Below are 26,193 nucleotides of genomic sequence, written 5' to 3'. Positions count from 1 at the left end.
CCTCCCTGAGGAAGGACCCCAGCCCCGGAGGGGTCCCCAGGGGTTGGGGGTGCCCTGGTGGGACGGGTTCCTGATGTCCTCCTTGCCTCCTCAGGCCCTGGAGAAGGTGGCTGCCTACATGAAGTCGCCTCGCTTCCTGAAGATGCCTATCAACAACAAGATGGCCAAGTGGGGCAACAAGAAGGAGTAGGGGCCCAGCATTGAGGCGAGGGGAGATGTAGGAGAGGGTCATGACCTGACCCCCCCCAGCAACCTCCATTGTGTGGTGGGGTGGGCGTGAAGCCCTCCAAGACAATAAAGTGCTTTAGTGGCACCTTGAGTACCCCCTGAGTGCTGGGAAGGGCGGTTGTGGGTGCACCAGTCTGCCCACCACTAACATGGGGGTCCCCAACCTGCACTGCTGCCACCCTGGACACCCCTCCCCCTTGGCTTTTGCCTTGGTGGGGGTTTGGGGTAGTGGCTGTGGGTGCACAAGGCTCCCGTCCGCCAGTGTGGGAGTCATGCGCTCAGCCCCGTGATGTCGCCACGCCCGGCGCTCACTCTGCTGGCCTCTATCCCTCCTCGCTAGTGCTAATGAGGCAGCACTACAAAGATGGGGGTCACTACAGGAGTCCGGAGGGGTCTCTAGAGCGGTCCTGAGGGTCCTAGAGGTGTCCTGGAGGTCTCTAGAGGGGTCATGTGGGTCCTAGAGGGGATCTTTGGTAGGTAAAGGGATCCTGGGCATTCTAAAGGGGTCCTGAGGGTTCCTAGAGAAGTCCTGGGGGTCCCAAAGGGAGGCCTGGGTGAGCCCTACAGGGGTCTTGGGGGGTCCTGGAGGTCCCTGGAGTGGTCCTTGGGATCCCTAGAGGAGTCCTAGAGGTCCCTAGAGAGGTCCTGGGGGTCCAAGAGGAGTACTGGGGGTTCCTAGAGTGGGCTGGAGGGGCGGGGGGTGCTCTAGAGGGTTCCTGGAGGTCCCTAAGGGGAGGGGGTCTTGGGAGGGCCCAGAGAGGTCTTGGGTGGCTCTAGAGAGGTCCTTGGGGTCCGTAGAGGTGATCTGGGGGTCCTTAGAGGGATGCGGGGGGGCTCTAGAAGGGTCTTGGGGGTCCTAGAGGGGTTCTGGGAGTAGATAAAAGGGTCCTGGGGTTCCCTAGAGAGGTTCTGAGGGGCTCTAGAAGGGTCCTGGGGGTCCATATGGGTGTCCTGGGGGCCTCAAGAGGGGTCCTGGGTGTCCTTAAAGGGTTCTTGGGGGTCCCTAGGTAGGTTCTGAGGGTTCCTAGAGGGGTCCTGGGTGGCTCTAGAGGGATCTGTGTGGGGCCTTTAAGGGCACTTGGGGTCCTAGAGGTGTCCTTGGGGGCTAGAGAGGGGTCCTAGAGGGGTCCTGGGGAGCCCTGGAGGGGTTGTGGGAGTTGCTGATGAGGTCCTGGGAGTTGTAGAGAGGTTCTAGGGGCAGGTAAAGGGGTCCTGGGCATCTTAAAGGGGTCCTGGGGGCCCCTAAATGTGTCCTGGGGTGCTGGAGGAGTGCTCAAGTCCCTAGAGGGGTCCTGAGTGTTCCTAGAGGGGGCCTGGGTGGCTTTAGAAGGGTCCTGGGGGTCCCTGTCACACACCGAGGGAGACAGAGTAGGATCCAGAACTGCATTTGAACAGTTTATTACCTATAATGTTACACTTCTAAGTCAAAAATACAAGCTTAAGTCTAGACCCATATTAGCATCCTGTAAGGGTTTGTGAGGGCCTATATGAGTTGTTTGGAGTTCAGTGACAAATTTGTTTGAGATGTTTCGACGAGGTTGCTGCAGGTGAAGTTTTTGCAGACGCTCCGGTGCTCAGAGGGATTGGATCCATGATATTATGTTGACATCGTGGGGGTCTCAGACCAGCTGAGAAGGAGCTCCAATTATGACCCACCCCTCTCATCCTCTTACAAGGTTCTAGATAGTTGCTGGGGGTTCCTAAAGGGGTCCTGGGGGGTCTTTACAGGGGTCTTCAGGGGCTATAGAGGGGCCCTGGGGTTCTAGATAGGTTCTGGCGATCCCTAAAGGAGTCCTGTGCATCCCAAAGGGGGTGTCTTGAGGGGTCCTTGGGGTCTCTAGAGGGTTCCTGGGCGGCTCTAGTAGGGTCCTGGGGTTTTAGAGTGATCCCGGCGGGCTCAAGAGGGGTCCCTAAAGGATTCCTGGGGGTCCCCAGCTGCGTCCTGGGTGTCCCTAGATGGGTCCTGAGTGTCCCTGAAGGGATCCTGGGGATCCCTAGAGGAGTCCTGGGCATCTCAAAGGGAGTCCTGGGGGTCCCTAGAAGAGTTCTGGTGGACCCTAGAGGGGTCATGAGGGTCCCTAGAGGGGTCCTGGGGGTCCCTAGAGGGGCTCGGGGGGGCATTAGAGGGGTCCTGGTGGTCCCTAAAGGGGTCCTGGGGTCCATAGAGGGGTCATGAGGGTCCATAGAGGGGTCCTGGGGGGTCCTAGAGATATCCTGTTGGTCTCTAAAGAGGTCCTGGAGGGCTCTAGAGTGGTCCTTGGGGACCCTAGAGGGATCCTGGCATTCCCTAGAGGCATTCTGTGAGGCCCTAAAGGCGTCCTGGAGGGTCCAATATCGGTCTGAGGGGCTCTAGGGGGGTTCTCTGGGTCCTTGAGGGCTCCTGGGGATCCCTAGAGGAGTCCCTAGGGGGGTCCTTGAGGTCCCTAGGGGGGTTCTGTGTGTCCCCAGAGGGGCTCTGGCAGGCTCTAGAAGGGGTCCTGGGGGTCTTAGAGTGGTCCTGGGAGTCCCTAAAATTGTTTTGACAGGCTCTAGAGGGGTCCTGGGGGGTCATAGAGGGGTTCTGGGGATCCCTAGAAGGGTCCCAAAAGCAGTGAGGTCCCAACGCAGCTACTAGAGTTAATGGGATCCCAGTGCAGCTACTGGAGTCAGTTCTGTCCCACTTTAGCTACTGGAGTAAGTGGATGTGCTGATGTAACTGGGGTCCCAATGCAGCTACTGGAGTAGGTGGGGTCACAGTATAGCTAATGGAGTCACTGGGATCCCAGTGAAGCTACTGGAGTCATTAAAGTCGTAATGCAGCTACTCAAGTTACTGGGCTCACAATACTGCTACTGGACTCACTGGGATCCCAGTGCAGCTACTGGATTCAGTTGGATCCCAATTCAGCCTTGGAGTCATTGAGATCCCACTGAGGTTACTGGAGTCGGTGAGATCCTGTGCAGCTACCTGAGTCAGTGTGGTCCCGATACAGCTACTGAAGTCCGTGGAATCCCACTACAGCTACTGGAGTCACTGAGATCTTGGTGCAGATACTGGAGTCAGTCAGGTTCCAATACAGCTACTGGAGTCAGTGGGATCCCAGTGCAGCTACTTGGGTCAGTGGAGTCCTAATGCAGCTACTGAAATTACCATGCTCCCACTACAGCTACTGGGCTCACTGGGATCCCAATGCAGCTACTGGTGTGAGCGGGACCCCAGTGTAGCTACCTACCGGAGTCAGTGGGGTTCCAATTAAGCTACTGGTGTCAGTGGGTTCCCAATGCAGATACTGGAGTGCTGTGGTTCTACTGGGGCCAGTGAGGTCCCTACACAGCTGCTGGAGACCATGGGACCTCAGTACTGCTGTTGAGTGAGTTGGGTCCCAATGCAGCTACTGGAGTGTGTGGGGTCCCAGTGCAGCTACTAGAGATGGTCGTGTCCCACTGCAGCTACTGGAGTCAGTGGGATGCCAGTGCAGCTACTGTAATGAGTGGGATCCCAGTTCAGCTACTGGAGTAAGTGGGATCCCAATACAAATGCTAGCTAGAGTCTGTGGAGTCCTAATGCATCTACTGGTATCAGTGGGATTCTAGTGCAGATAATGAATTTAGTGGAGTCCCAATGCTTCTGCTGTAGTCAGTTGGGTCCCAATGCAGCTACTCGTGTCAGTGGATTCTCAACACAGCTGCTGGAGTCAGTGGGATCCTGGTGCAGCTCCTGGAGTTAAGAGGGTCCCAATTCAGCTACTGTAGTCAGAGCGTGCCCTATGCAGCTTCTGGAGTCAAGGGGTATCCAATTTACTACTGGAGTCAGTCGGGTCCCTAGGCAGGTACTGAAGTCAGTGGGTTCCCATTGCAGCTACTGGAGGGTGATCCCTGTTCAGCCACGAGAGTCAGAGAGGAAACAGTGAAGCCTCTGGAGTCAACGGGGCCCCATTGCAGCTACTGAAGTGAAGTGAGTGGGATCCCAGTGCAGCTACTGGAGTCTCTGTGGTCCCAGTGCAGCTACTGGAGTCAGTGGAAACAATGTGCAGCTACTGCTGTCATTGAGGTCCCAGCGCAACTACTGGAGTCACTGGGATCCCAGTGCACCTACTGCAGTCACTGGGATCGTAATGCAGCTGCTGGAATGAGAAATATACCATTGCAGTTACTGGAGTCAGTGGGGTCCAAATGCAGCTACTGCTGTCATTGAGGTCCCAATGCAGCTCCTGGAGTGAGTGGAGACCAATGCAGCTGCTGGAGTAACTGGGCTCTCAATACTCTTGGATTCTGGTGCACCTCCTGGAATCAAGTGCAGTCCCAAGTCAGCTGCTGGTGTCAGTGGGGTTCCAATGTAGATACTGGAGTGAGAGGGATCCCTATTCAGCTACTGGTGTCAGAAAGGTCCCAACGCAGATACTGGAGTGACTGGGTCCCAGTGGACCTACTGGGATCAGTGGGAACCCTGTGCAGCTACTGGAGTCAGTTGGGTCCTAATGCAGCTACTGGAGTGAGTGGCATCCCAGTGCAGTTACTGGAATATTTGGGGTCCAAATTAAGGTAGTGGATGCACTTGCATCCCAATGCAGCCAATGGAGTCAGTGGGATCCCAGCGTAGCTACTAGAGTCAGTGGGGTCCAATTCAGCTACTGGTGTCAGATAGGTCCCAAAGCAGGTACTGGAGTGAGTGGGATCCCAGTGGTTCTACTGACGTCGGTGCAGTCTCAATAGTGCTACCGGAGTCTGAGGGTTCCCAGTGCAGCTACTGGAGTCAGTGGGATCCCAGTGCAGCTACTGGAGTAGCTGGAACCTTGTTAAGCTGCTGGAGTCAGTGGAGACACAATACAGCTTCTGGAGTCAATAGTGATCCAGTGCAGGTACTGGAGTCAGTGGGATCCCAGTGCAGCTACTGGAGTCAGTGGAAACCCTGTGCAGCTATTGGAGTCAGTGGAGTCCAAATACTGGAGTGCTTGGCATCCCCATGTAGATACTGGAATTAGTTGTATTCCGGTGCAGCTGCTCGAGTCAATGGGATCCCTGTGCAGCCTCTTGAGTCAGTGCAGCCCCAATGCAGCTACCCGAGTCAGTGGGGTCCCAATACAGCTGCTGGTATCAGTGGGACCCCAGTGAACAGGATCCCACTGCAGCTACTGGGGTCAACGAGATCCCACTGCAGCTAATGGAGTCAGTGGTGTCCCACTGCAGCTCCTGGAGTCTGTGGGATCCTAATGCAGCTACTGGAGTAAATGGGATCCCAGTGCAACTTCTGGAGTCAGTGAAGTCCCAGTGCAGCTACTGGAGTCAGTAGGGTCGTAATGCAGCTATTGGAGTTAGTGGGAATCCAATTCCTGCTGCGCATGTTGTAGTGAAAGAGCAACAAGAAAAGTGACTGACAAGCAGGAGCAATCGGGGCACGTAGCTTCACTGTGGCAGATCAGATGAAGGTTTTGCTGTGCACTGTGGAGGATCAGATGAGGAATCGAACCTACAGAGTTCTTCTATTTGCCATTTACAATTTGCAGTGAAAACCCTACCAGGAGAAGGAACTAACAAGCAGCGACACTCAGCGCTAACAGCTTCCTTTTAGCTGCTCTTGGGGAAGGTTTCCGGTTTTGTAACAGGGAGGTTTTTTTGGCATATTCTTATCATCGATGACCTACCCATACTTAAGAATTCTCCTATTCCTGCTGTGCACATTGCTATTAAGGGCAACCAGAGAAGTGACAAGCAGGAGCAGTCGGAGCAAGCAGATTCTCTGTGGCAGATACAGTGACAGCTTTTTCTGGGCACCTTGCAGTCACAAATGAAGAATCTCAACAGCAGCACTCTTCTGTTTGCGCTTTGCAGCTTTGCACCAATGAAGAATCTCCACTACAGCGTACTTTTATTTGCGGTTTGCAGTGAAAACGCGCCCAGCTGAAGAAACTAACAAGCAGCAGCCCTCAGCGCTAGCAACTCCTCTATGTATGGACTCTTCAGTAACCTGACTCCTCCGTGACCCAAAGCATCTATGATCCAAATAATACATGACTCTTCCCTTCTATTACCCGATGCTTCTATAAGCTGACTCTTCTAAGAGTCTTCTATGACCTGACCCTTCTATGAACAGACCTTTGCATTACATAGATAAACTCTCATGATTCTGTGACTCAACTTCTCTATTACCAGAAAATTCTATGAACTGAGACGGTTAGGACCTGAACTTTCTATGAACCTTGTATGACTGAACTCTTCTATTAAACCTCTGTACACACGTGAAAGTGTGCACAGGCACACGATTACTCGATTAGCGTAGTGCAAAGTGCTGAGGGTTTCATCATAGTTGTTATCAGCTGGAGATAAACGCACTACCACCCAAGACTTTGTATTCCCTTGAGGGAGTCCGGCAACAGCTTGTTCAGCTTGGAGCCACAGAAAGGATGTGCTTACCCTGCCCCATCTTGTCTGCATCCTCTGCCCCACCTTGCCCACATCCTCCGCCCCAGCTGGGTGACAGACTTTCTCCCCACGGTCTTTGCTCCCACACTCCTCCCTAACAGTGCCTTTTCAGGGCTGGGAGGCAGGTGATGGGGGTCCCTGCAGAGCCCCTGGGCAGAGACGCGGCTCTGCTGGCCCCTGTCTGGGATGGGTTCGCATTCTCCTCGGCAATACTGAGCAGCCCCTGGGTCATGCAGGGAAGGCCTCTGGCTTCTCTCCATTTCTTCACGGCACCTCATTTTCCAGCTGAAATCGACCCCCCCCAGGCACACGGGTGCCCAGAGCTCAGGCTTGGTGAGCGGTTGCGTTGGCCCCAACGCTCTCTCACACTGCATTGCTCTCCTGTTCTGCTTGCAGGGTGATGATTCTCCAGGATTCCACGGGCATGTCCAAGGCCATCAGGGCCAGGTGATCATCACCTTGAGAGGAAATGGACAGACGCACCTCTCCATGCACCTTGACTCTAAAGATGCTTCTGTGCCTGTGACCATTGATGCCTCCTGTGGAGACTGTGGAAGTTGCGGGAGGAAGTGTCGGGCAAGTCTCTGGCCCTGGTGAAAAGACCACAAAGCCCATGCAGTTCCAATTCCCACACCATGGGCAAGGACACCTCCTCCTGGATCGGCTGGCCCTACCCAACCTGGAACACCTCCAGGGATGGGGCAGCCACAATGTCTCTGAGCAACCAGGGCCAGGGCCTCCCCACCCGTACAGGAATGCGTTTCTTCCTAAGCTCTAAATCTCCCCTCTTTCAGCTTAACCTTGTTCCCCCTCGCCTGTCCCTGCACCCCTCGATCAAGAGCCCCTCCCCAGCCTTCCTGGAGCCCCTGGCAGCACTGGAAGCTGCTCTAAGGTCTCCCCGCAGCCCTCTCTGCTCCAGGCTGGACAGGCCCAACTCTCAGCCTGTCCTGATCCCAGGGAGAAGGAGGCCACCAAGATGATCTGAGGGCTGGAGCCCCTCCCGTAGGAGGAGGAGCTGGGAGAACTGGGGGGGTCCAGCCTGGAGAAGAGAAGGCTCTGGAAAGGCCCAACAGCTTTCTGGCCCCAACAGGGGCTCCAGGAAAGCAGGGGCTCCAGCTTCCCGCTGATGTGCTCCTCGCTGTCCTTGCAGGCTTTGGGTTGGAGCTTGCTGGGAAAAGCTTCCCACTCTTCCCAGGCTCGAGTCCTGCTTCATTCCCCTGTTTTTCCACATCTGTCCCGAGGTGAGCCCACGCGCTGTGCTGAGGGCATTCTGGGACTCAGATCAGGGTCAAAGACAGGGAAACAATCAGCTCCTCTGTGAAAACCTTTCTACACAGTGAACTTGATGAAAATTCATTCCTATTCAACTGGTTAAGGTAATTAATACTTAGGCAGAGATTCAGAAGGACACAGACCTCACTCCTTCCAACGTCTCTTTTATGAAGTCAAGAAATCACAAAAGATTGACATTTTCATATAGAATCATAGATTCACCAGCTTGGAAAACACCTCTGAGATCAACGAATGCAACCATACCTGTCTGCCACTAAAACATGTCCTTAAGTACCTCATCTACCCGTCTTTTAAACCCCTCTAGGGTTGGGGACTCCACCACCTCCCTGGGCAGCCTCCGACGGTGCCTGATTACCCTGTCAGTGAAAAATTTGTCGCTCGTGTCCAATCTGAGCCTGCCCTGGCGCAGCTTGAGGCTGTTCCCCCCTCTCCTGTCACCCGTCACTCAGAGTATAGGAATGGAGGGATTTGATTCTGCTCATGTGATAGAAACTCTCTGGGTTTCCCTTGCTGGTGCAACACAGGCAGAGCCGGAACAGGAGCGGGGCTGGGTTCAAGGGTCCCACGGGCAGGGGCTCCCAGTGCAGCTCTGCTCCCCCCGGGGAGCAAATAGGCTCTTCCCATGTGATGTCACAATCACCACTGTGATGTCCCAGCTGGCCGCCCATCACCTTTGGATGCGCGGGGCAGCCGCCCTCACACTGCCGTGGCACTGTTGCCCAGGGCAGACGTGCAGCGTGCACTGGATCTCGCTGGCTTTTCTATCCGACTGTGCCTTCCCAGAGCCACACTGTGTGTTCAGGGAGCCCAAACTGAAGGCAATGGCAAGGAGAAAGGCTCCTTGGAGCAGGTCCCAGGGGCAATGGCTGTATTATTTGCGGAGCAGGAAGCGCAATGGGTAGGAAGCAGGGAGCTCCTGCGTGGGGTGTGGGCTTGGTTTGGGAGCAGGGCTGTGGCCGAAGCTGCTCTGTGGGGTGCAGAGCAGCGGGAAGCGACCGTCGGGGTTGTGGAGCAAAGGCCTGGGGTGGCCAAGTCCCCCTTGGGAGGGGCTGGGGCTGTGCTGCCAGCCGGGCTTGCTCTGCTGGCCCAAAGCCGGGGGCAGCGGGGGCTCCCGGGAAGCCAGGGATGAGGGAAGGAGAACGGGGAGCCTTGGAAGCTCCCAGGCTGCTGCTCTCTGGCTGCTGCCGGGACGGCCCAGGCTCTGGCAAGAGCATCCACTCTGGCTGCTCGTGCCGCCTCGGCTCCCACAGCCCGGAGCTGGGGAACAAACAGAATGTGCCTTTTTCCTCCCCCAGAAACATTCACTTGGAAATGGAGATCATGCGCCCCAAAACTGTTGATCGACGGGAGCAGGAAAACGCCCCCGAGGGCCAGGAAGGTAAGCTCAGCCCCGCTGCTGGCTGTGAAGTCCTCAGGGGTGACCCTGGGGAGCTGTGCTGAGCCTGAGCTCCGGCCGCGTGGCCCAAGGGGCAGCAGAAGGGCAGGCTGCCCCGCTCCAGGCCCCGCGGCGGGAGAGTGTCCCTCGGGGCTCGCCTCCCCGCTTCCAGGGAGCTTCCTGGAGAAGAGACCTCAGGAGATGGGACTCACTTTGCTCTGGTTTCCTTGCCCAGGGCCAGCCTGCAGCATCGGGGACCAAGTGGCCCGTGCCCTCACCTCCCTCATGAGCCGCCTGAGGAACAGCTTCTTTGCCGTGTACGTACGATCCATTCCCGCTGTGGGTGGGTGACAACAGGGATGTCTGAGGGCTAATGGAAGCCCAGGGGAGAGCAGGAGGTGTTCTCCCGACAGCAGCCCGGGGCTCCCGCTCAGGCGCTGAAGCGCGGGCACGGCTCGTGCTGGGGCCGTTCCCTGGGAGAGCCAAGAGCAAAGCCCCTCAGCAGACACACTCCCACGTGTGAGATCTCTGTGACATCAAGGGAGAACAGACCTGCTTTCCAGCCAAAGAGAGAGCAAGGGCTGCACCAGAGAGGCTGTGGCAAAGAAGCCTTCATTTGCTCCACCTCTTCCCTTCCCTTCCCTTCCCCGATAGATTTCCCTTCCTTTCCTTTTGGAAGGTGCTCCTGAAGCCCTTCCTTTGGGGAAGAGCTGCTGGCAGTGTTGAATGGTGTGGAGAGGAATCCTGTTCCTCCTGGATGCTGCTCTGTCACCTCACTGCCAGCAGCAGTTTTTCAGGCCCAGGAGGGAAATGCACCTGGAAAGGCTTTACCCGAGATTTGGGCCCTTGACAGCCACCGGACTCCCTCTTTTCCAGGAAAGAGACAGTGCTGCAGCGAGAGCAGCTCTCGAAAATCCTGCTTGTGGCACTCCTGTTATTTCTCGGTGAGTTTTCCTGACAAACCTGGGAAGGCGACAGCCCAGCTGTGCTGCATGCCAGCTTCCAGCTTTCCTTTGGGGCCAGGACGTGGCCCAAGTGCTTCCTGAGCACGCCCATGCCCGGCACTGGCTTTTGGCCTCCAAGTCAGACCAGCAGCGTCCTGGCCGAGGTGCTACTCCAGCCATGGGAGCAAGTGGCTCGCTCCGTTGGCGGGAGACGAGCGCAGCTATTCCCAAGCCTGAACTGGGGATTGCCGGAGAGGAGAGCCGTGCAGGGGGAGCGATGGAGAGGTGCCTCTCCCAGCCCATGGAGCCTGGTCTGGGGGCTCCCTGAAGCACTGAGGGGGAACGGGGCAGGGCTGCGGGGCACCGAGCACGCCTGGAGACCCCAGCCTGGTCCCCTCCACCCCTGGAATGGCCAGGAGACTGCACCTGCCGGGATCGCTGGCCACCCCGCTCCGATCAATGCCTTTTGGTTCTATTGCAGCTATTCTTTTTGGCTGGACCTGGTGCACGTCAGGAACGCGGAGACAGACAGAGGTGGGTGACTGTGGTGGGGCCGGCACGTCCTGCGAGGGAGCGCTGCTGCAGCAGCCCCGGGAAAGCGTTCCTTGGGGATGATGGGGGGGTGGCCGCAGCACCCCAGCCTTTGCCCCCGTGCCTGGCTGAGCAGCAGGGTCTTGCAGCTCTGTGGACAGGGCTTATCCTGCCTTTCTGACACGGACCCTCGGCCTCTCTGGGCGCTGGTAGCACACTGAACTGCCCATTAATGTGCTCCTTTTCTGTGTGCCTCTACCGTGTTCCCAGGAACCGAACCAGGCAGCACCCAGCACGACTTTGGCAACCCACACTGAGCTCCAGCGGGACCTGAAAAGCTCTGGTATGGACACAAGCAGCCCAATCTCCCTGCCCTCCTCTTTTCTGCAGCGTTCCCCAAAGGAGCCTGTGCTCCAGGCACTGCTCTCCAAAGTGGGGGAGCTGGAATGCTCCGTGGGCTCCAAGAGCAAGGCTGGGCCGGAACGGTGCTCTCAGCCTCTCTCGCAGTCCTGCCCTCAGCTGGCACAAGCAGTGTGCGAGCACCAAGTCCTCCCAGTCTGGGACCTCTTGCAGTCCCCTGCTCTCCTGCCCTTACAGGTGCCACCACCGACACAGCAATTAATTATGAGATCTCTGGCTACCAGCAGAATTGGATGTCCAGGTTTTTCCAGACCTTCCGTGCTGCCCGCCGTGGTGATCCTGATGTGCAGGTATCCTACCAGAAAATCCTCTCAGAAGTTTCCCTCTGTTTCCTTCAGAGCTGGGAACAGACCTTAGGGGCTCTCCCCTCGGGGCAGCAGTGCTGCTCAAGCGGCGAGTCTGGATCAGGTTCCTGAAAGCAAAGTTCGAACCCAGGACTGAGCTTGCTAGAAATCTCTGGTTCCTCTCCAGAGGGGAACGGAGCCAAACTGATGCATCTTGTCTGCATCCTCTGCCCCACCTTGCCCACATCCTCCGCCCCAGCTGGGTGACAGACTTTCTCCCCACGGTCTTTGCTCCCACACTCCTCCCTAACAGCGCCTTTTCAGGGGTGGGAGGCAGGTGATGGGGGTCCCTGCAGAGTCCCTGGGCAGAGATGCGGCTCTGCTGGCCCCTGTCTGGGATGGGTTCGCATTCTCCTCGACAATACTGAGCGGCCCCTGGGTCATGCAGGGAAGGCCTCTGGCTTCTCTCCATTTCTTCACGGCACCTCATTTTCCAGCTGAAATCGACCCCCCCCAGGCACACGGGTGCCCAGAGCTCAGGCTTGGTGAGCGGTTGCGTTGGCCCCAACGCTCTCTCACACTGCATTGCTCTCCTGTTCTGCTTGCAGGGTGATGATTCTCCAGGATTCCACGGGCATGTCCAAGGCCATCAGGGCCAGGTGACCATCACCTTGAGAGGAGATGGACAGACGCACCTCTCCATGCGCCTTGACTCTAAAGATGCTTCTGTGCCTGTGACCATTGATCCCTCCTGTGAAGACTGTGGAAGTTGTGGGAGGAAGTGTCGAGGAAGTCTCTGGCCCTGGTGAAAAGACCACAAAGCCCATGCAGTTCCAATTCCCACACCATGGGCAAGGACACCCCGCCCTGGATCGGCTGGCCCTACCCAACCTGGAACACCCCCATGGATGGGCATTGCATGGGATTAGAACTGGAAAATCTTGGAGTAGTGTGTACACAAAGCTTTTTGTGATTCTGCTTGCTTCCTTTCTGTCCCATTAAAACAGGTTTAACGTTGCTTCCAACCTGCAAGCCTCCCTTTCTCTCCTTTCCCTTTTCCTGGGGTGGGGGTGTTTGGGACTAAAAGCTGCCCAGGTTTTGCCGCTGACCTGGCCGGGGAGGGAATAAACCAGCAAGTAAGAGCCCAGCTGGCACAAATTTTTCTGGAGATCCTCCAAGGTCTGCAGCAGAAAGTGCCAGCGCAGATTCCCAGTGTGCATGGCGGACATCAGGAATGTCCTGTCCAGGATGTAGATGGGGTAGACGACCTTCGAGGACTCCAGTGCGGCCAGGATGCCACAAGGCATGGGAGCCACGCTGCACTCCTTATACCACCAAGAAAGCCCTGCTCCAACTGCAACTGCAACTCAACAGCTTTCAGGGCCACATCCTGAGCGGGTGGAGGCTGGCGTAGCTGCACACCCAAAGCACCCGGGGCTGCACCAGCATCGGCAGCTCAGCTCCTCATCATTGGTGATGCGAGTTTGGCCAGGAGGAAGGAATGCTGCGACCCGATGCTAATATTTCATCTGACGACTTTGATGCTGGGGAGATGTTCATGCACCGGAGTGCGGCCGTTGTTGGGTCGGGAGGGGGTGGCCAGGCAGACAAATGGGTTGTATCTGGGGAAGGAAGAGCCTACCTGGCCTTGAACACCTCCAAGGATGGGGCAGACGGGTTTTTAATGTCCAGGTCCCTCTGGATGACATCCCCTACTTCTGGTGTGGCGACTGCGCCCCTGAGCTTGGCATCGTCTGCAAACTTGCTGAGAGTGCTCTCAGTCTTGCTGCCTAGATCATTGATGAAGATATTAAACAGCACCGGTCCCAGTACGGACCCATGAGGGACACCACGGATCCCCATCTGGACATTGAGCCGTTGACCACTACTCTCTGAACATGGTCATCCAACCAATTTCTCATCTGCCGAACAGTCTGTCTACGAAATCCATCTCTCTCCAATTTAGAGAGAAGGATGTTGTGGAGGACTGTGTCAAAGGCTTCACAGGAGTCCAGATAGATCACAGCCATTGGTTATCTGCTGTGCACTGCTGCGGTTACCCCATTGCAGAAAGCCACTAGGTTGGTCAGACAGGACTTGTCCCTGGTGAAGCCGTGCTGGCTGCCATTAATCACCTCCCTGTCCTCCATGTGCTTTAGCAGAGCTTCTCGGAGGATGTGTTCCATGATCTTCCCAGACGCAGAGGTCTGGCAGGGTTTGCTTTGCAGATGGCTATCCTGTATCCCTGCCTGCGAGAAGGAAAGGGGATAAAACAAAGGAGGGCCCTCTGTGCTGGGGGTGGCCCAGGGACAAGCCGGCAGCGCAGCGGCCTGCCAGCACCATGTCCTCAGACACAGCCCAGAGGTGGGGACACATGTCCTGTCCCCAGGTTTGGGATCAGGTTGCTCTTAGCCCCATCCCGTCTGACCTTGAACACTTCCAGGGATGGGGCACCCACAGCTTCTCTAGGCAACCTGTTCCAGTGCTTCTCCACCCTCACAGGAGAACATTTCTTGCTAATATCAAATCTAAATCTCCCCTCTTTCCTCTTAAAACCATTATCCCTCTTTCTCTCCCTGTACTCCCTGAGAAAGAGCCCCTCCCTGTTCCCTTGTAGGCCCCCTTTAAGTACCGGAAGGTTGCTCTTAGGTCTCCCCAGAGCTGCCTGGTGCAGTTGCCACCCCAGAAGGATGGGATGTCATCCAGAGGGACCTGTACAGGCTGGAGAAGTGAGCCTGTGAGAACCTCATGAGGTTCAACAAGGCCAAGTGCAAGGTCTTACACCTGGGTCAGGGCAATCAGCAGTTTCAACAGAGGATGAGGGGTGATGTGGCTGAGAGCAGCCCTGCAGAGAAGGTCTCGAGGGTGCTGACTGATGAGAAGCTTGACATCAGTAATGGCATGAGGTTCAACAAGGCCAAAGGCCGGGTCCTGCACTTGGGGCACAACCACCCTATGAAGTGCTGCAGACTGGGGGAAGAGTGGCTGGAGAGCTGCCCGGAGGAGAAGGACCTGGGGGTAATGGTTGACAGGGACTGAACATGAGCCAGCGGTGGCCCAGGTGGCCAAGAAGGCCAATGACATCTTGGCTTGGATCAGACACGGTGTGACCAGCAGGGCCAGGGAGGGGATTCTCCCTCTGTACTCGGCACTGGTGAGACCGCACCTCGAGTACTGTGTTCAGTTCTGGGCCCCTCACCACAAGAAGGATGTTGAGGCTCTGGAGAGTGTCCAGAGAAGAGCAACGAAGCTGCTGAGGGGCTGGAGAACGTCTGACGAGGAGCGGCTGAGAGAGCCTTGAGAAGAGGAGGCTGAGGGGAGACCTTATTACTCTCTACAACTGCCTGAAAGGAGGTTGTGGAGAGGAGGGAGCTGGGCTCTTCTCCCCAGTGACAGGGGACAGGACAAGAGGGAATGGCTTCAGGTTCCGCCAGGGGAGGTTCAGGCTGGACATCAGGAAAAAATGTTTCACAGAAAGGGTCATCGGGCACTGGAACAGCTGCCCAGGGATGTGGTCGAGTCGCCTTCCCTGGAGGTGTTTAAGGGACGGGTGGATGAGGTGCTGAGGGACATCGTTTAGGGATTGATAGGAATGGTTGGAGTAAACGATCCAGTAGGTCCTTTCCAACCTGGTGATTCTATGATGCTATGATCAGCCGGCAATCTGTGCTCGCAGCCCAGAGGGCCAACCGTGTCATGGGCTGCATCAAAAAAATCAATCCCAGCTCCCAGTGCCAAGGGATTGATGCAAACCAGATGAAGGAGACCAGCTGCAAAGGGCAATTCTGGCCCCTGTGGTGCCAGGAAAATGATGCAGAGAAACAGACCCAAATGTAAAATTTAAGCTAAATATATGCTTTTTAAAATAATACTGAATTTCCTGTGACACTGAGCCCGGTGGGGCGTGAAGGCTGGTGCTGTTGGATTGAGGAGTGGTTTTTGAGTATCTCATCTGAAAACAGGCCCTGGATGAGGGTATGTACACCGGGTGGGTACAACCCTATAGTGGAGCTGCTAATGCCAACATCTTCCTGTGATTCCTTAAGCACTTTGGAAAGAAAATCAGAGACTGTTATCTCAGCTCTTAAAGATGGGGAAGCTGAGGCACAGCCCCAGCTCCTGAAATGCTCCTGGTCATTCTGAAGACAAATGATGACCACCATCATCCCTGCTCAGCCACCCACCAGCCTAACCTCCTCCTACCCTCAAATTGCTTTTATGGAGCAAAATTCCATCAGCGATGCCACGGGTGGAGCCAGATTCTCTACTTGACCGAGACACCCTCCACTGCTTAGTTTAACCCCCTTGCCTTGGCTCCAGCCTGCGTTGCAGACCCACAAGATGGCACTGTGTGACAGCAGCACGGGGACTTGGCCACCTGCATCCTTCGGAGAAATTTGGGAGTGCAAGCCCTCCATGGAATCATCGAATCATGGAATGGTTGGGGTTGGAAGAGACCTTATGCCCATCCAGTCCCACCCCCTGCCATGGGCAGGGACACCTCCCACTGGATCAGGGGCTCCAAGTCCCATCCAACCTGGCCTGGAACCCCTCCAGGGATGGGGCAGCCACCACTGCTCTGGGCACCCTGGGCCAGGGCCTCCCCGTGCTCAATGTGAAGAATTTATTCCTAATGCCTAATCTAAATCTTCCCCCTTTCAATTTAAAGCCCTGGGGATGAGCTGGCTCCCCTTCCAGGCAGAGGTCGGGGAGGGATGGGGCTGCAAACATTGTCTATGCAGCCTGAACAGTCCAAATGTCTGTATTCAGCTGGTGATGAGCAATTTCAGCTGCAAATTTCACCTGGCAGAGGCGGACAGCAGAGATGGACCCTCCACAGGGCTTGCAATAGCTTCTTTGGGAAGACCCACCTCCAAGAGTACACTGAAAGGTTACCGGGGTACATTCCCTGTGGAGGTGCTCTGCAGCGTGAGCACCATGCAGTGCCATGGATGCCACCACGCACAGCCTGGAATGGATCTGTCTTACCAACAGCACGAAGGGAAGATGCCAGAGACCTTGTTTGAGGCATCTAAATGTTGTTGAGGTCAGTGTATCTTTTTATTCATGGGCTCCTGGGCTGGAAGGACCTGGAGAGGTTGGTTTTCCACCTCTACCCTGAAGCAGGGTCATGTCTCTGTAAAGTGAGACGCAGCCCACCTTCCAACTCTGTCCCTCTTCAGATGAGACACTGCATTATCCCAGCACATCTCCAGCCTCTCCTTAAGGCTGCACAGCCCTTCCAGCATCACGTGGCTTGTTGTGCCAGTCCCAGTGTGCCAAGCTGGAGATGTGTCTGAGGTGCTGGGCCAGAGTGCTGTGTCGGGACAGGGGGAGAGAGCACAGACACCAGCAGAGGGGAACCAGAGACCCCTTCCTGTGTCCTCAGGACCCACCCAAGGGCTGTGGCTTTCCAAGGTGGAGCTGATCCTCCTTGAGATCTTCCAAGTCCTGCTTTTCTTTTCATCCTTCCTCTCGATGTTATCTGAGATGCCTTCAGCCTTGCAGGAGGTCCCTGCAGAAGTGACACCCTTTTGCTCTGAAAAGGCCCTTATTCATCAAGCTCTTTCTATTTTCTCTCTTTCTTTCTTTCTCCCCCCCCACCCCCCCAGGACATTAAAAATCTGAAGGCATATTTAGAGAGCACACAGCTTTGGGCGGGTGTTGCTGGCTAAAAACATCTCTTCTTTCCCCAGATACAACCCATTTGTCTGCCTGGCCACCCCCTCCCGACCCAACAACGGCCGCACTCCGGTGCATGAACATCTCCCCGGCATGCATCAAAGTCGTCAGATGAAATATTAGCATCAGGTCGCAGCATTCCTTCCTCCTGGCCAAACTCGCATCACCGATGATGAGGAGCTGAGCTGCTGATGCCTGGGTGGTGAGGCAAGGCTCAATTTTTCCAACACGGTTTTCCCTCGGGCTCCACACTCTCCCGCTGGTGCAGCCCCGGGAGCTTTGGGTGTGCAGCTACGCCAGCCTCCACCCGCTCAGGATCTGGCCCTGAAAGCTGTTGAGTTGCAGTTGCAGTTGGAGCAGGGCTTTCTTGGTGGTAAGGAGTGCAGCGTGGCTCCCATGCCTCGTGGCATTTTGGGTGCAGTGGTTGCCCCGGCCACCCCCAACGCCCCCTGGTAAGGGGGTAAGCACGTCCCCGAGGGGACAACCCCGGGCAGGGGGTGAGGAGGGACCCCGGGGCCCCGCGAGGGACGCTCCACAGAGCCCGGGGAGGTGAAGCATCCCCCACTCACTGTCCCCTCGCCCTCTACACTTTATCCAATCGCTGTCCCCAGGAAGAAGGCTGTACCGGGCTTGGATCCCACCTCTCACCGCAAAGCACCTGCCTGCACCCCCACCCCAGCACCAGCGACGCCAGTGCAGGAGGAACCAGTGCTGGTGAGACGGGGTCCCTCGGGTCTTTGCGTGGGGCACAGGCTGAGCCCCTGGGGCACCGCGGCTCTTCACCTCCTCCCCAGCCCCAGGAGATAGGGCTGAGCATCAGGAGCACCCGGAGGGATGGACAAGCCCCCCAAGGAGGGGGGTTAGGAGAAGGGCCCCTGGGGCTGGGGTGGTTGGCACCCTGGGTCCCAGCCTCGGTGCCCACAGCTCTGAGGAAGGGCTATTTTTTCACACAGGAGCCAAAGGAGGACAGAGAGGTGCTCAGGGAGGGCGGTGGGAGAGGAGGAGGTCTGCCTGCAGCCACACAGCTCCCCACCAGCCATGGCCCGCGCTCGGGGTCGGTCTCTGCTCACCCCTCGGTGAGTGAGGGATTGCGAGTCAGGGAGGGATGGGATCTGCTCGAGCCTCTGCCAAGAGCTGGCTCCAGATCTGCAGGCAGCTTCTGGGCTGCATTTTCCCTGTGGCGCGAAGCAGAGCTGGAGTGTCCGGGGTTCACTCCTCACTGACACTGAACCGCCTGAGACCATCACCTTCGCCTCTGGCTCCGCAGGGAGGTGAGACGGTGCCTGGGGGGGGTGGGGGGGTGAGAGGGGGGCTGGGATGGAAGTATGGGATGGGAGAGAGGATGGATGGATGGATGGATGGATGGATGGATGGATGGATGGAGAGAGAGATGCGGGGATGGATGGAAGGAGGGATGGAGGGGGGGATGTGGGGATGCAGGAGCGCAGCCGGCAGGGAGGGCAGCTCGGGGGGCTGCGGGGTTGGGCGCTGGGGCTGGGGGGGGGTCCCCGGCCCCACGGTGGGGCGGTGCCGGCTCCCGTAACCCCGCCGCTCGCTCCCAGCCTTATAAAATCCCCGGGCGGCAGCGCTTCCCCCTCCAGAGGAGCCCTCACCGCCTCCCCCTGTTACCGAGCCCAGCCCGGAGAGTCAACAACCGGGGTGCAACACCCCCACCCCCCCCTCCGGCACCGCATCCCTGCGGGGAGGCAGAGCCCGGCTGAGGGGGGGAGTGGGAAGGGAGGTGGAGGGGCAGCATCCGTCCCTCCCCCTCCTGGCAGGGACCCGGAGAGCCCCCCCATCACCCCTCTCCCCCCACCTAGCGCTGCAATTACCGGGGTGCAGGGACACACAGACACACACGCAGCCCGGAGGGGCTCAGGGCTCACCCCCCGCCGCTGGCGGCGGCATCTTCATCAGCATCCTCATCCCCCAGGCCGGCCTGCATCCCTCCCCCCCGTCACTGAGCCCCCTCCTGCCCGCACTTGTTGCTGCCCGGCAGCGCGGGGCTGGCTCCTGCTTTAGGGCGGTTTTATTTAGGGAGGTGGTTTTGGAGGGAGTGGAGGTTGCAGCCTCCCCTGGCGTCCCCCGGCAGCCAGAGGGGTCCAGCTCGGCTCCAGCCTTCTCCCCTCCAAGGCCAGAGCCAAGACTGAGCCCCCCCCGCCTTTTCCCATCCCCAGTCCCATCTCTGTCCCCCTCTCCCACCGCCGCTGACCCCCAGCTCCTCGCCCGGAGGAAGGGTGCGCGTCGTGTACATCTCCCATCCACCAAAATCTATGATCAGCTCGGTGTGTGTCTCCTCCTACCGTGGACGCAAGTCTGGGAACAAACCACCCTCCAAAACATGCCTGAAGGAAGAGATGGGCAAAGGGGAAGAGTCGGACAAGATCACCATCAACGTAGGTGGTACCCGGCATGAGACCTACAAAAGCACCCTACGGACTTTGCCGGGCACGCGCCTGGCCTGGCTCGCCGACCCTGACGCCCAGAGCAACTTTGACTTTGATGGGAAAAGCAATGAGTTCTTCTTCGACCGTCACCCCGGGATCTTCTCCTACGTGCTCAACTACTACCGTACAGGCAAGCTGCACTGCCCCGCGGACATCTGCGGACCCCTCTTCGAGGAGGAGCTGACCTACTGGGGCATCGATGAGACCGATGTGGAGCCCTGTTGCTGGATGACCTACCGCCAGCATCGTGATGCCGAAGAAGCCCTGGACATCTTTGAGAGTCCTGAGCCTGGTGGAGGGGCCGGTGGAGAGGAGCCTGAAGAGGAAGGGGGTAGGGAGATGGCCCTTCAACGTCTGGGCATGGATGACAGGCCGCCGGGGGCAGTGGGGGCTACCGGAGGGGGTGGCTGCTGTCGGAATTGGCAGCCCAGGATGTGGGCACTCTTTGAGGATCCCTACTCATCCAAGGCGGCAAGGGTAAGCTTCCAAAACATGTCAGCGGGGAGGTGGGATTGGGCTGTGCTGGGGTTGTGGGATTGTATCTTCATTTCCCAGTCTCCATGGGTAGCACAGGGTCTCCTGGTGGGTTATGTGGGCCTCATTGTAACCATCTCCCTCCTACCATGGAGCCCATCTCCGTTCCTATGGGAAGTCTTTCATCCTTCGCACCCTCAGGTGCTGCCCAGGCACCTCCTGAGCATGTGGAGATGAGGGAGAGTGTTTGGCAGGGCTGAGTCCTGGCAGAGTTTCAGGATACTCTAGGACAGGCAGGATTGCTTGGGTTCCTCTCGCTGGGTTGTGTGCATACCCATGCCAAACCCTAGATTTGATGGCCCAGGTGTGGAGTGAGGGGACGGGGCTGGTGCCTGCTGCCACCCAAATCAGGTCCTGAAGCAAACAGGATCTTTATGGTTGTCCCTAAGGACCTCTTGCTCCTCTTCTGCAGCAGCGGCCCCAAAGGACACCTGTGTGTCTGTGCTGCCACCTCTCCCCGCGCCCTGCAAGCACCCCCATCCCCGCGCTCCTGTCCCCCACCGTCGCCGTGTCGATGCTGCCCACACGCAGCATACGGTCCCCATCAGCACGTGCAAGCGCAGGCTCTCAGCTGCGGGTAACACACAAACACCGCCCCCCCGCCCCAATCATTTTCATTCTCTCACATCCCTGGAACTCAGTACACCATGTACACACACACACACACACACAAGCACATACACGTGATAGCATCGGGGGGATGTGGGGGGGCCACAACCCCCTCTTTACACACACAGATGATCCCTACCCATGGATGATGACATGCCTGGGGCGTATCCCCCATAAACAGGTACCTCTTTGGGCTCCCAGCCTGGCTTGGACACTTTTGCACACATATCTCCTCACCCTAACAGAGGAGACATCACCCCTAAAGTGATGTCCACTGACCTCCAGACACCCACCCACACTGTTTTATACCCATCTGGTCCCATCCCCCTCCATGTGTCCCCCCCCATCACACCCAGCTATAAATCTGCTGCATATAACACAGGCATTTGGGATCTAAATTAATTCTAGATGCATTTTGAGGTGTAAAAAAAAAACAACCAACCATCAATGGTAAGAAATCCTGCAGGCATTTCACACCCACCAGCAGTGCGTGGGGCAGGGGGTCAGTTTGTCAAGGAGATGTTTTTGCAGCTAACGTAAGAGCAGCGCACACACATGCAGAGGGTGCTCGGGCAGCAAGAGCTTCACTTGTTTTGAAAGGGATGCCTGAGCCTTTGCCCGTCTTTGAGGGCTCGCTGCCTCTGAGAGATGCTTAGAGTGGTGAAAAGCTGCGAGTGAAAATAAAATAGGAATCATAGAATGGTTTGGGTTGAAGGGATCTTAAAGATCTCTCAGTGCCAACGCCATCACCCATCTCCAGACCATGGCTTTTGCCCTTGCAGGTTCCAAAACACCTCGTCTTCCTCAAAATCGTAGAATCATGGAGTGGTTTGGGTTGGAAGGGGCCTCAAAGCCCATCCAGCTCCACCTCCCCATGGATCCACACCCCTATGGGGTCACACCTCCCACTGGATCCTGTTGCTCCGAGCCCCATCCAACCTGGCCTTGAACCCCCCCAGGGATGGGGCAGCCACCACTGCTCTGGGCAGCCTGGGTCAGGGCCTCCCCACCCTCGAGGAAAACATTTGTTCCTAAGATCTCCTCTCAATCTCCTCTCAGTTTAAAAATAAATCCAAGCACAATACATTAACTCAAAATTTTCACTTTGTTTGGCTCTGCTTTTCCCTTGTGCTGAGCTGCTCTGGGAAGGGCATTTATTTTAGCAGAAGGAGTGGATTCGAGCAAGCAGAGATGGCTGCGATGTGAGGCCTCGCTGGGATTGGAGTGGGACCAGTCTGCATTGGGAGTTCCTCGCTTCCTTCTTACTGCCCTAAGACAAAGACTCAGCTTAGTACCGCCACAGGAACAGTCTTCTTCCAGCAGTAATGCTCACAGGCTCTTCTGGGTCATATTTTCTACTCTAAAATATCAGTGTGGTTTTGTGATGGCTTAGGAGAATGGCTTTGGCAGAAGGGGAAATTAAGGCACGGAACAGTGCAACAAGTCCAGGTGAGCACAACCTGCCCAGTACATCCAGTTAATGCAAGGAACTTCCCAGAGTGCTTCCCAGAATCCCAGAGTGGCTGCCTCATCCCTGGAGGTGTTCAAGGCCAGGTTGGATGGTGCTTGGAGCAGCTGGCTCCAGTGGGAGGTGTCCCTGCCCATGGCAGGGAGGTGGAACTGGATGGGCGTTGATGTCCCTTCTGATCCAAACCATTACATCATTCCATGATTTTATGATTCCTGGTTCAGAGCCATCATCCAGCAGCAGAGTGTTTGGAGGCTCATGATCATCTCTACAGGTGCAATGTTCATAGTGCTGCCCTGATCTTTGAGGTGCCTGAAATAGGATTTCTTTAATACTGCCCTGTTTTGGGGTCTCCCCCTTCCTTCTCAGATCAAAAAAAAAAGGTGCTGTCAGCCGTGGCGTTTGGCCTGGGGATGCTCCAGAGCAACCGGTCCGGTGTGTCTTGCCAAACCTTGGCAGCAGCAGGAAGGAGAGTGGTCCCAAATTATGTGCGCAAACTCTCTTCCTCAATTATGCGACAGCAGTGACTAAGAGTCTCGGGGGGTGAATTTCTTTGGTCCTTGCTTCTCCTCGCCTGTGGAGCAGTCCCTTGAGCCCTGACTCAGTTGGCTCTTGGCTATTTCCATCTTTCCCTCCTTCCAGCACTTCTTTCTCCTGGCGCCTCCTGAGCTGGCAACTGCATGAACGTGTGGTTAAAATTCCCTCTCCGAGCTTTTAGCCTCTTTTCCTTGTACCATCATTGGCCATGGGCTCTTGGTTCCTGTGTCTAGTCCAGTGTCAGCGCAAAGCTTGGTCCCTGGTGTAGCTGCCATCCCAGCTGGAGTGTAAAACTCTTTTTCCCCATGGGAAACTGCCCTGGTTGTGATTTCACCGCTATTTCCAAACTCTACTTGCTTGTAGCCCATTATTTTTCCACTTTGTGGGGTCCTGACCTCACTTCCATTGAGACTTCCAGGCCAGTGACACCCTGTAGGGTCATGGGTTCTTTTGGGAAGACCCATCCCAAGCTGTCGAGCGCACGTTGAGGTCGTGTAGGTCATCAGCAGGTTCTGGAGAACTTGTTTGGTGGGGATTTCGGTGCTGTGTTGGTGGCCACGGGGTAGATACACAGATTTTAATTTATTTTTAAGACATTTTTTGGAAAAAATCTTGAGGTTGGGGCAGAGTCTAAAGCTGAGATAAGACAGCTCCGGTCAGATCTTCAGCTGACACAAAACTGGAGCAGCACTATTGACTTTGGGGAGGGGAACGATGCTTGGTACTTGCTTTGAACCTGACTCTCCTATTTTTAGAGGTTGCTTTTGCTCCTGGGGCTAAATCAGATCTCACCTCCGTGGCTCACAGAGCTGTTTCATTGCCCGAGTGTTTGCAGGATCTCACTCTCTTCTTTGGTAATTTTTTTTCTTGCTACTTTGCTTTGAATCTAAGTTTCTACTCTTCAAGTTTTCCTGAGATTCCCCATTCAGAGAAAACCAGGAACGTTAATCAGCCCTCAGCTGAAAAGCAGATTATTTTGGCCATGCCACTGCTGTATAGACACATTTGTCTGATGAAACTCGCCTTTTTTTGTTGGGTTTTGCTTCCTAAATTGCGCACGGCTGATCTGTGAGGGCTGCCTGCAGAGCTGCCACCAGCAGAGCCAGATAACAGCACGTGGTCCAACACGATCTGGTCTGGAGGTTGTAGAGCATCTCAGTCCATCTCTGACGAGGTGTCTGTCACTGTGCAGGGGGGCAAGAATCATCCTCCAGAGGTTTTGCCATCAGTTAGAGCCTGGCTTGAACTTCACACCTAACTTTTGGAGGGCTGATGCTCTCCACGCTGGACCCGCATGGGTTTGTCCTTGGGGACACCCCTCAAGGATGCTCTTGGCAGGCTCAGGGCTGCCGGCACGTTAGCGCTGGTGTCTGGGGCTGGGTTTTTCTCAAGCGTGACTCAGGCTGTCTCTGCTGCTGATTCACTCCAGCCGAGGACCCAGGGTGGCCTCCTGAGCAGGCTGGTGGTGTGGCAGCCTGCTGAACACAGCCCGTTGGGTGGGTTCAACAGCAAAAGGTCACATCCTGCTCAGTATGGGCAAAGTGGGGTAGCAACAATGGGTGCTGCAGCAGGATCTGCTCCTAGGAAGCCAAACCTGCTGGTCTTTTGTGCTGAAGGAAGGTAGACGAGCTTTTCTACTCAGAGGCTTTTTTCTCCGGGGCTCTTGGAAACAGATGCTCTGGGTAATGGACTCATCATGAGCTCATCCTGTCAGGGAGGAGGGCTGAGCAGGATTGATGGGGGGACGACACAGCCTGTGATTTCCACCGTGTGCTGCCAGCCCCTCCTTGCTCCCATCTGAGGAGAAATGGCAGCGTGTGGAGGGGAGGAGGGGAACAAAGGGCACAAAGGTCTCACTGATTGGGCAGAGGGGAAAAATGGGAGCCTTTGGATGGGTATCACCAGCTCCAGGCACCAGCAGAATGCTGAGTTCTGCCTGTTCCTCTCCTCCTTGTCCTGCCTTCTCAGTCCTGGGACCATTTGTGGGCACATGGGTCTAATGCTGATCCTTAGGGAGCAGGGAGGGGGCAAAAGGACATCTCTGATACATCCAGACCCTGGTTGTTGCAGGTCTCCCTTCATCCCCATCACAGTGATTCCTGGCAAATCTCCGGCCACAGCTGGAGCCCAGCACACCTTTCCCTGTACATAGTGTAGCACTTGGAGAAAGGTCCTGAACTGATGACCCCAGATACTGAGGTTCACTCTCAACTCATGGGACAAGTCCAGGGAATCCTGCCCATTCTCCATCCTTGGTCTTGGGGACTTAGGTGGCAGCAGCACAGATCTTGGCATGTTTTGAGACTTGCATTCACTTTTGTTGAATGAGGACTTCTCCCATTTTGGGCTGCCCCAAAGCTGCTGTCATAAAATCTCTGCTCTTCCCCAAAGAAAAGAGGTTGACTGAAATCAACTAATGGCCCGTGTAATTTCCACTTTTGTAGGTAGTTGCATTTGCCTCACTTTTCTTCATCCTGGTCTCCATCACGACCTTCTGCCTGGAGACGCACGAGGCCTTCAACATCAATGTCAATGTGACCGAGACCCTTGTGGTTGGCAACACTACAACAATCCTGCTGACGCATAAAGTGGAGACAGAGCCCATCCTCACCTACATCGAAGGTGTCTGCGTCCTGTGGTTCACCCTCGAGTTCCTGGTTCGCATCATCTGCTGTCCAGATAAGCTTCTCTTCATTAAAAACCTGCTTAACATCATTGACTTTGTGGCCATCTTGCCCTTCTACCTGGAGGTAGGTCTCAGTGGCCTGTCATCCAAAGCTGCCCGGGACGTGCTGGGCTTCCTACGGGTGGTCCGTTTCGTCCGGATCCTCCGGATCTTCAAGCTGACACGGCACTTTGTGGGTCTCCGGGTGCTGGGCCATACGCTCCGGGCTAGCACCAATGAATTCCTGCTCCTCATCATCTTCCTTGCGTTGGGGGTCTTGATTTTTGCCACTATGATCTACTACGCTGAGCGGATTGGAGCCAAGACATCTGACCCCCGTGGGAGCGACCATACTCATTTTAAGAACATCCCCATCGGCTTCTGGTGGGCTGTGGTCACAATGACGACCTTGGGCTACGGCGACATGTACCCCAAGACCTGGTCAGGCATGGTGGTGGGGGCTCTCTGCGCGTTGGCTGGGGTGCTCACTATCGCCATGCCCGTGCCTGTTATCGTCAATAACTTTGGGATGTACTATTCGTTGGCCATGGCCAAGCAGAAGCTGCCAAAGAAGAAGAAAAAGCATATACCCCGCCCGGCCCCGCTGGACTCCCCTACCTACTGCAAATCTGAGGAAAACTCCCCCCGTAACAGCACCCAGAACGACACTTGCCCATTGGCAGTGGAGGAGGGGGTGGCTGAGCGGAAACGGTCAGGTGAGATGCCAAAGGTGGAACAGAGGGAGAGGGAGATCTCTGGGAGCCCCCAAGGGAGCATT

The 26,193-nt window shown here is 56.2% G+C and overlaps 2 protein-coding genes across 8 annotated transcripts in view; both read left to right on the top strand.

The window, feature by feature from the left end:
• Positions 1-73: 73 nt before the first annotated feature.
• On the top strand, positions 74-12,481 carry LOC128854451 (uncharacterized). Its single transcript, XM_054087999.1, has 7 exons — positions 74-186; positions 7,023-7,073; positions 9,530-9,611; positions 10,171-10,238; positions 10,720-10,772; positions 11,367-11,479; positions 12,082-12,481. The coding sequence occupies exons 1-7, from the start codon at positions 74-76 to the stop codon at positions 12,280-12,282; spliced, it is 681 nt and encodes a 226-aa protein (XP_053943974.1). The 3' UTR covers positions 12,283-12,481.
• A 5,224-nt stretch (positions 12,482-17,705) lies between these two features.
• KCNC4 (potassium voltage-gated channel subfamily C member 4) overlaps positions 17,706-26,193 on the top strand; it is a 39,367-nt gene continuing 30,879 nt past the window's right edge. The window contains exons 1-4 of one of the 7 annotated variants that reach the window (XM_054087554.1): positions 17,706-17,869; positions 18,109-18,426; positions 19,437-20,079; positions 25,195-26,131. In XM_054087554.1, the coding sequence (XP_053943529.1) occupies positions 19,513-20,079; positions 25,195-26,131 (1,504 nt within the window). In that variant the 5' untranslated portion in view covers positions 17,706-17,869; positions 18,109-18,426; positions 19,437-19,512. Of the gene's footprint in view, positions 17,870-17,945; positions 18,427-19,332; positions 20,080-25,194; positions 26,132-26,193 lie in introns of those variants that run through there. The other 6 variants (XM_054087548.1, XM_054087555.1, XM_054087553.1 and 3 more) reach the window with 6 other exon arrangements.

This window comes from Cuculus canorus, chromosome 24 (genome assembly GCF_017976375.1).
Source record: "Cuculus canorus isolate bCucCan1 chromosome 24, bCucCan1.pri, whole genome shotgun sequence".
NCBI lineage: Eukaryota > Metazoa > Chordata > Aves > Cuculiformes > Cuculidae > Cuculus > Cuculus canorus.
Note: the sequence above shows the minus strand (reverse complement) of the source record. Positions and strands in the feature narration are given on the sequence as shown.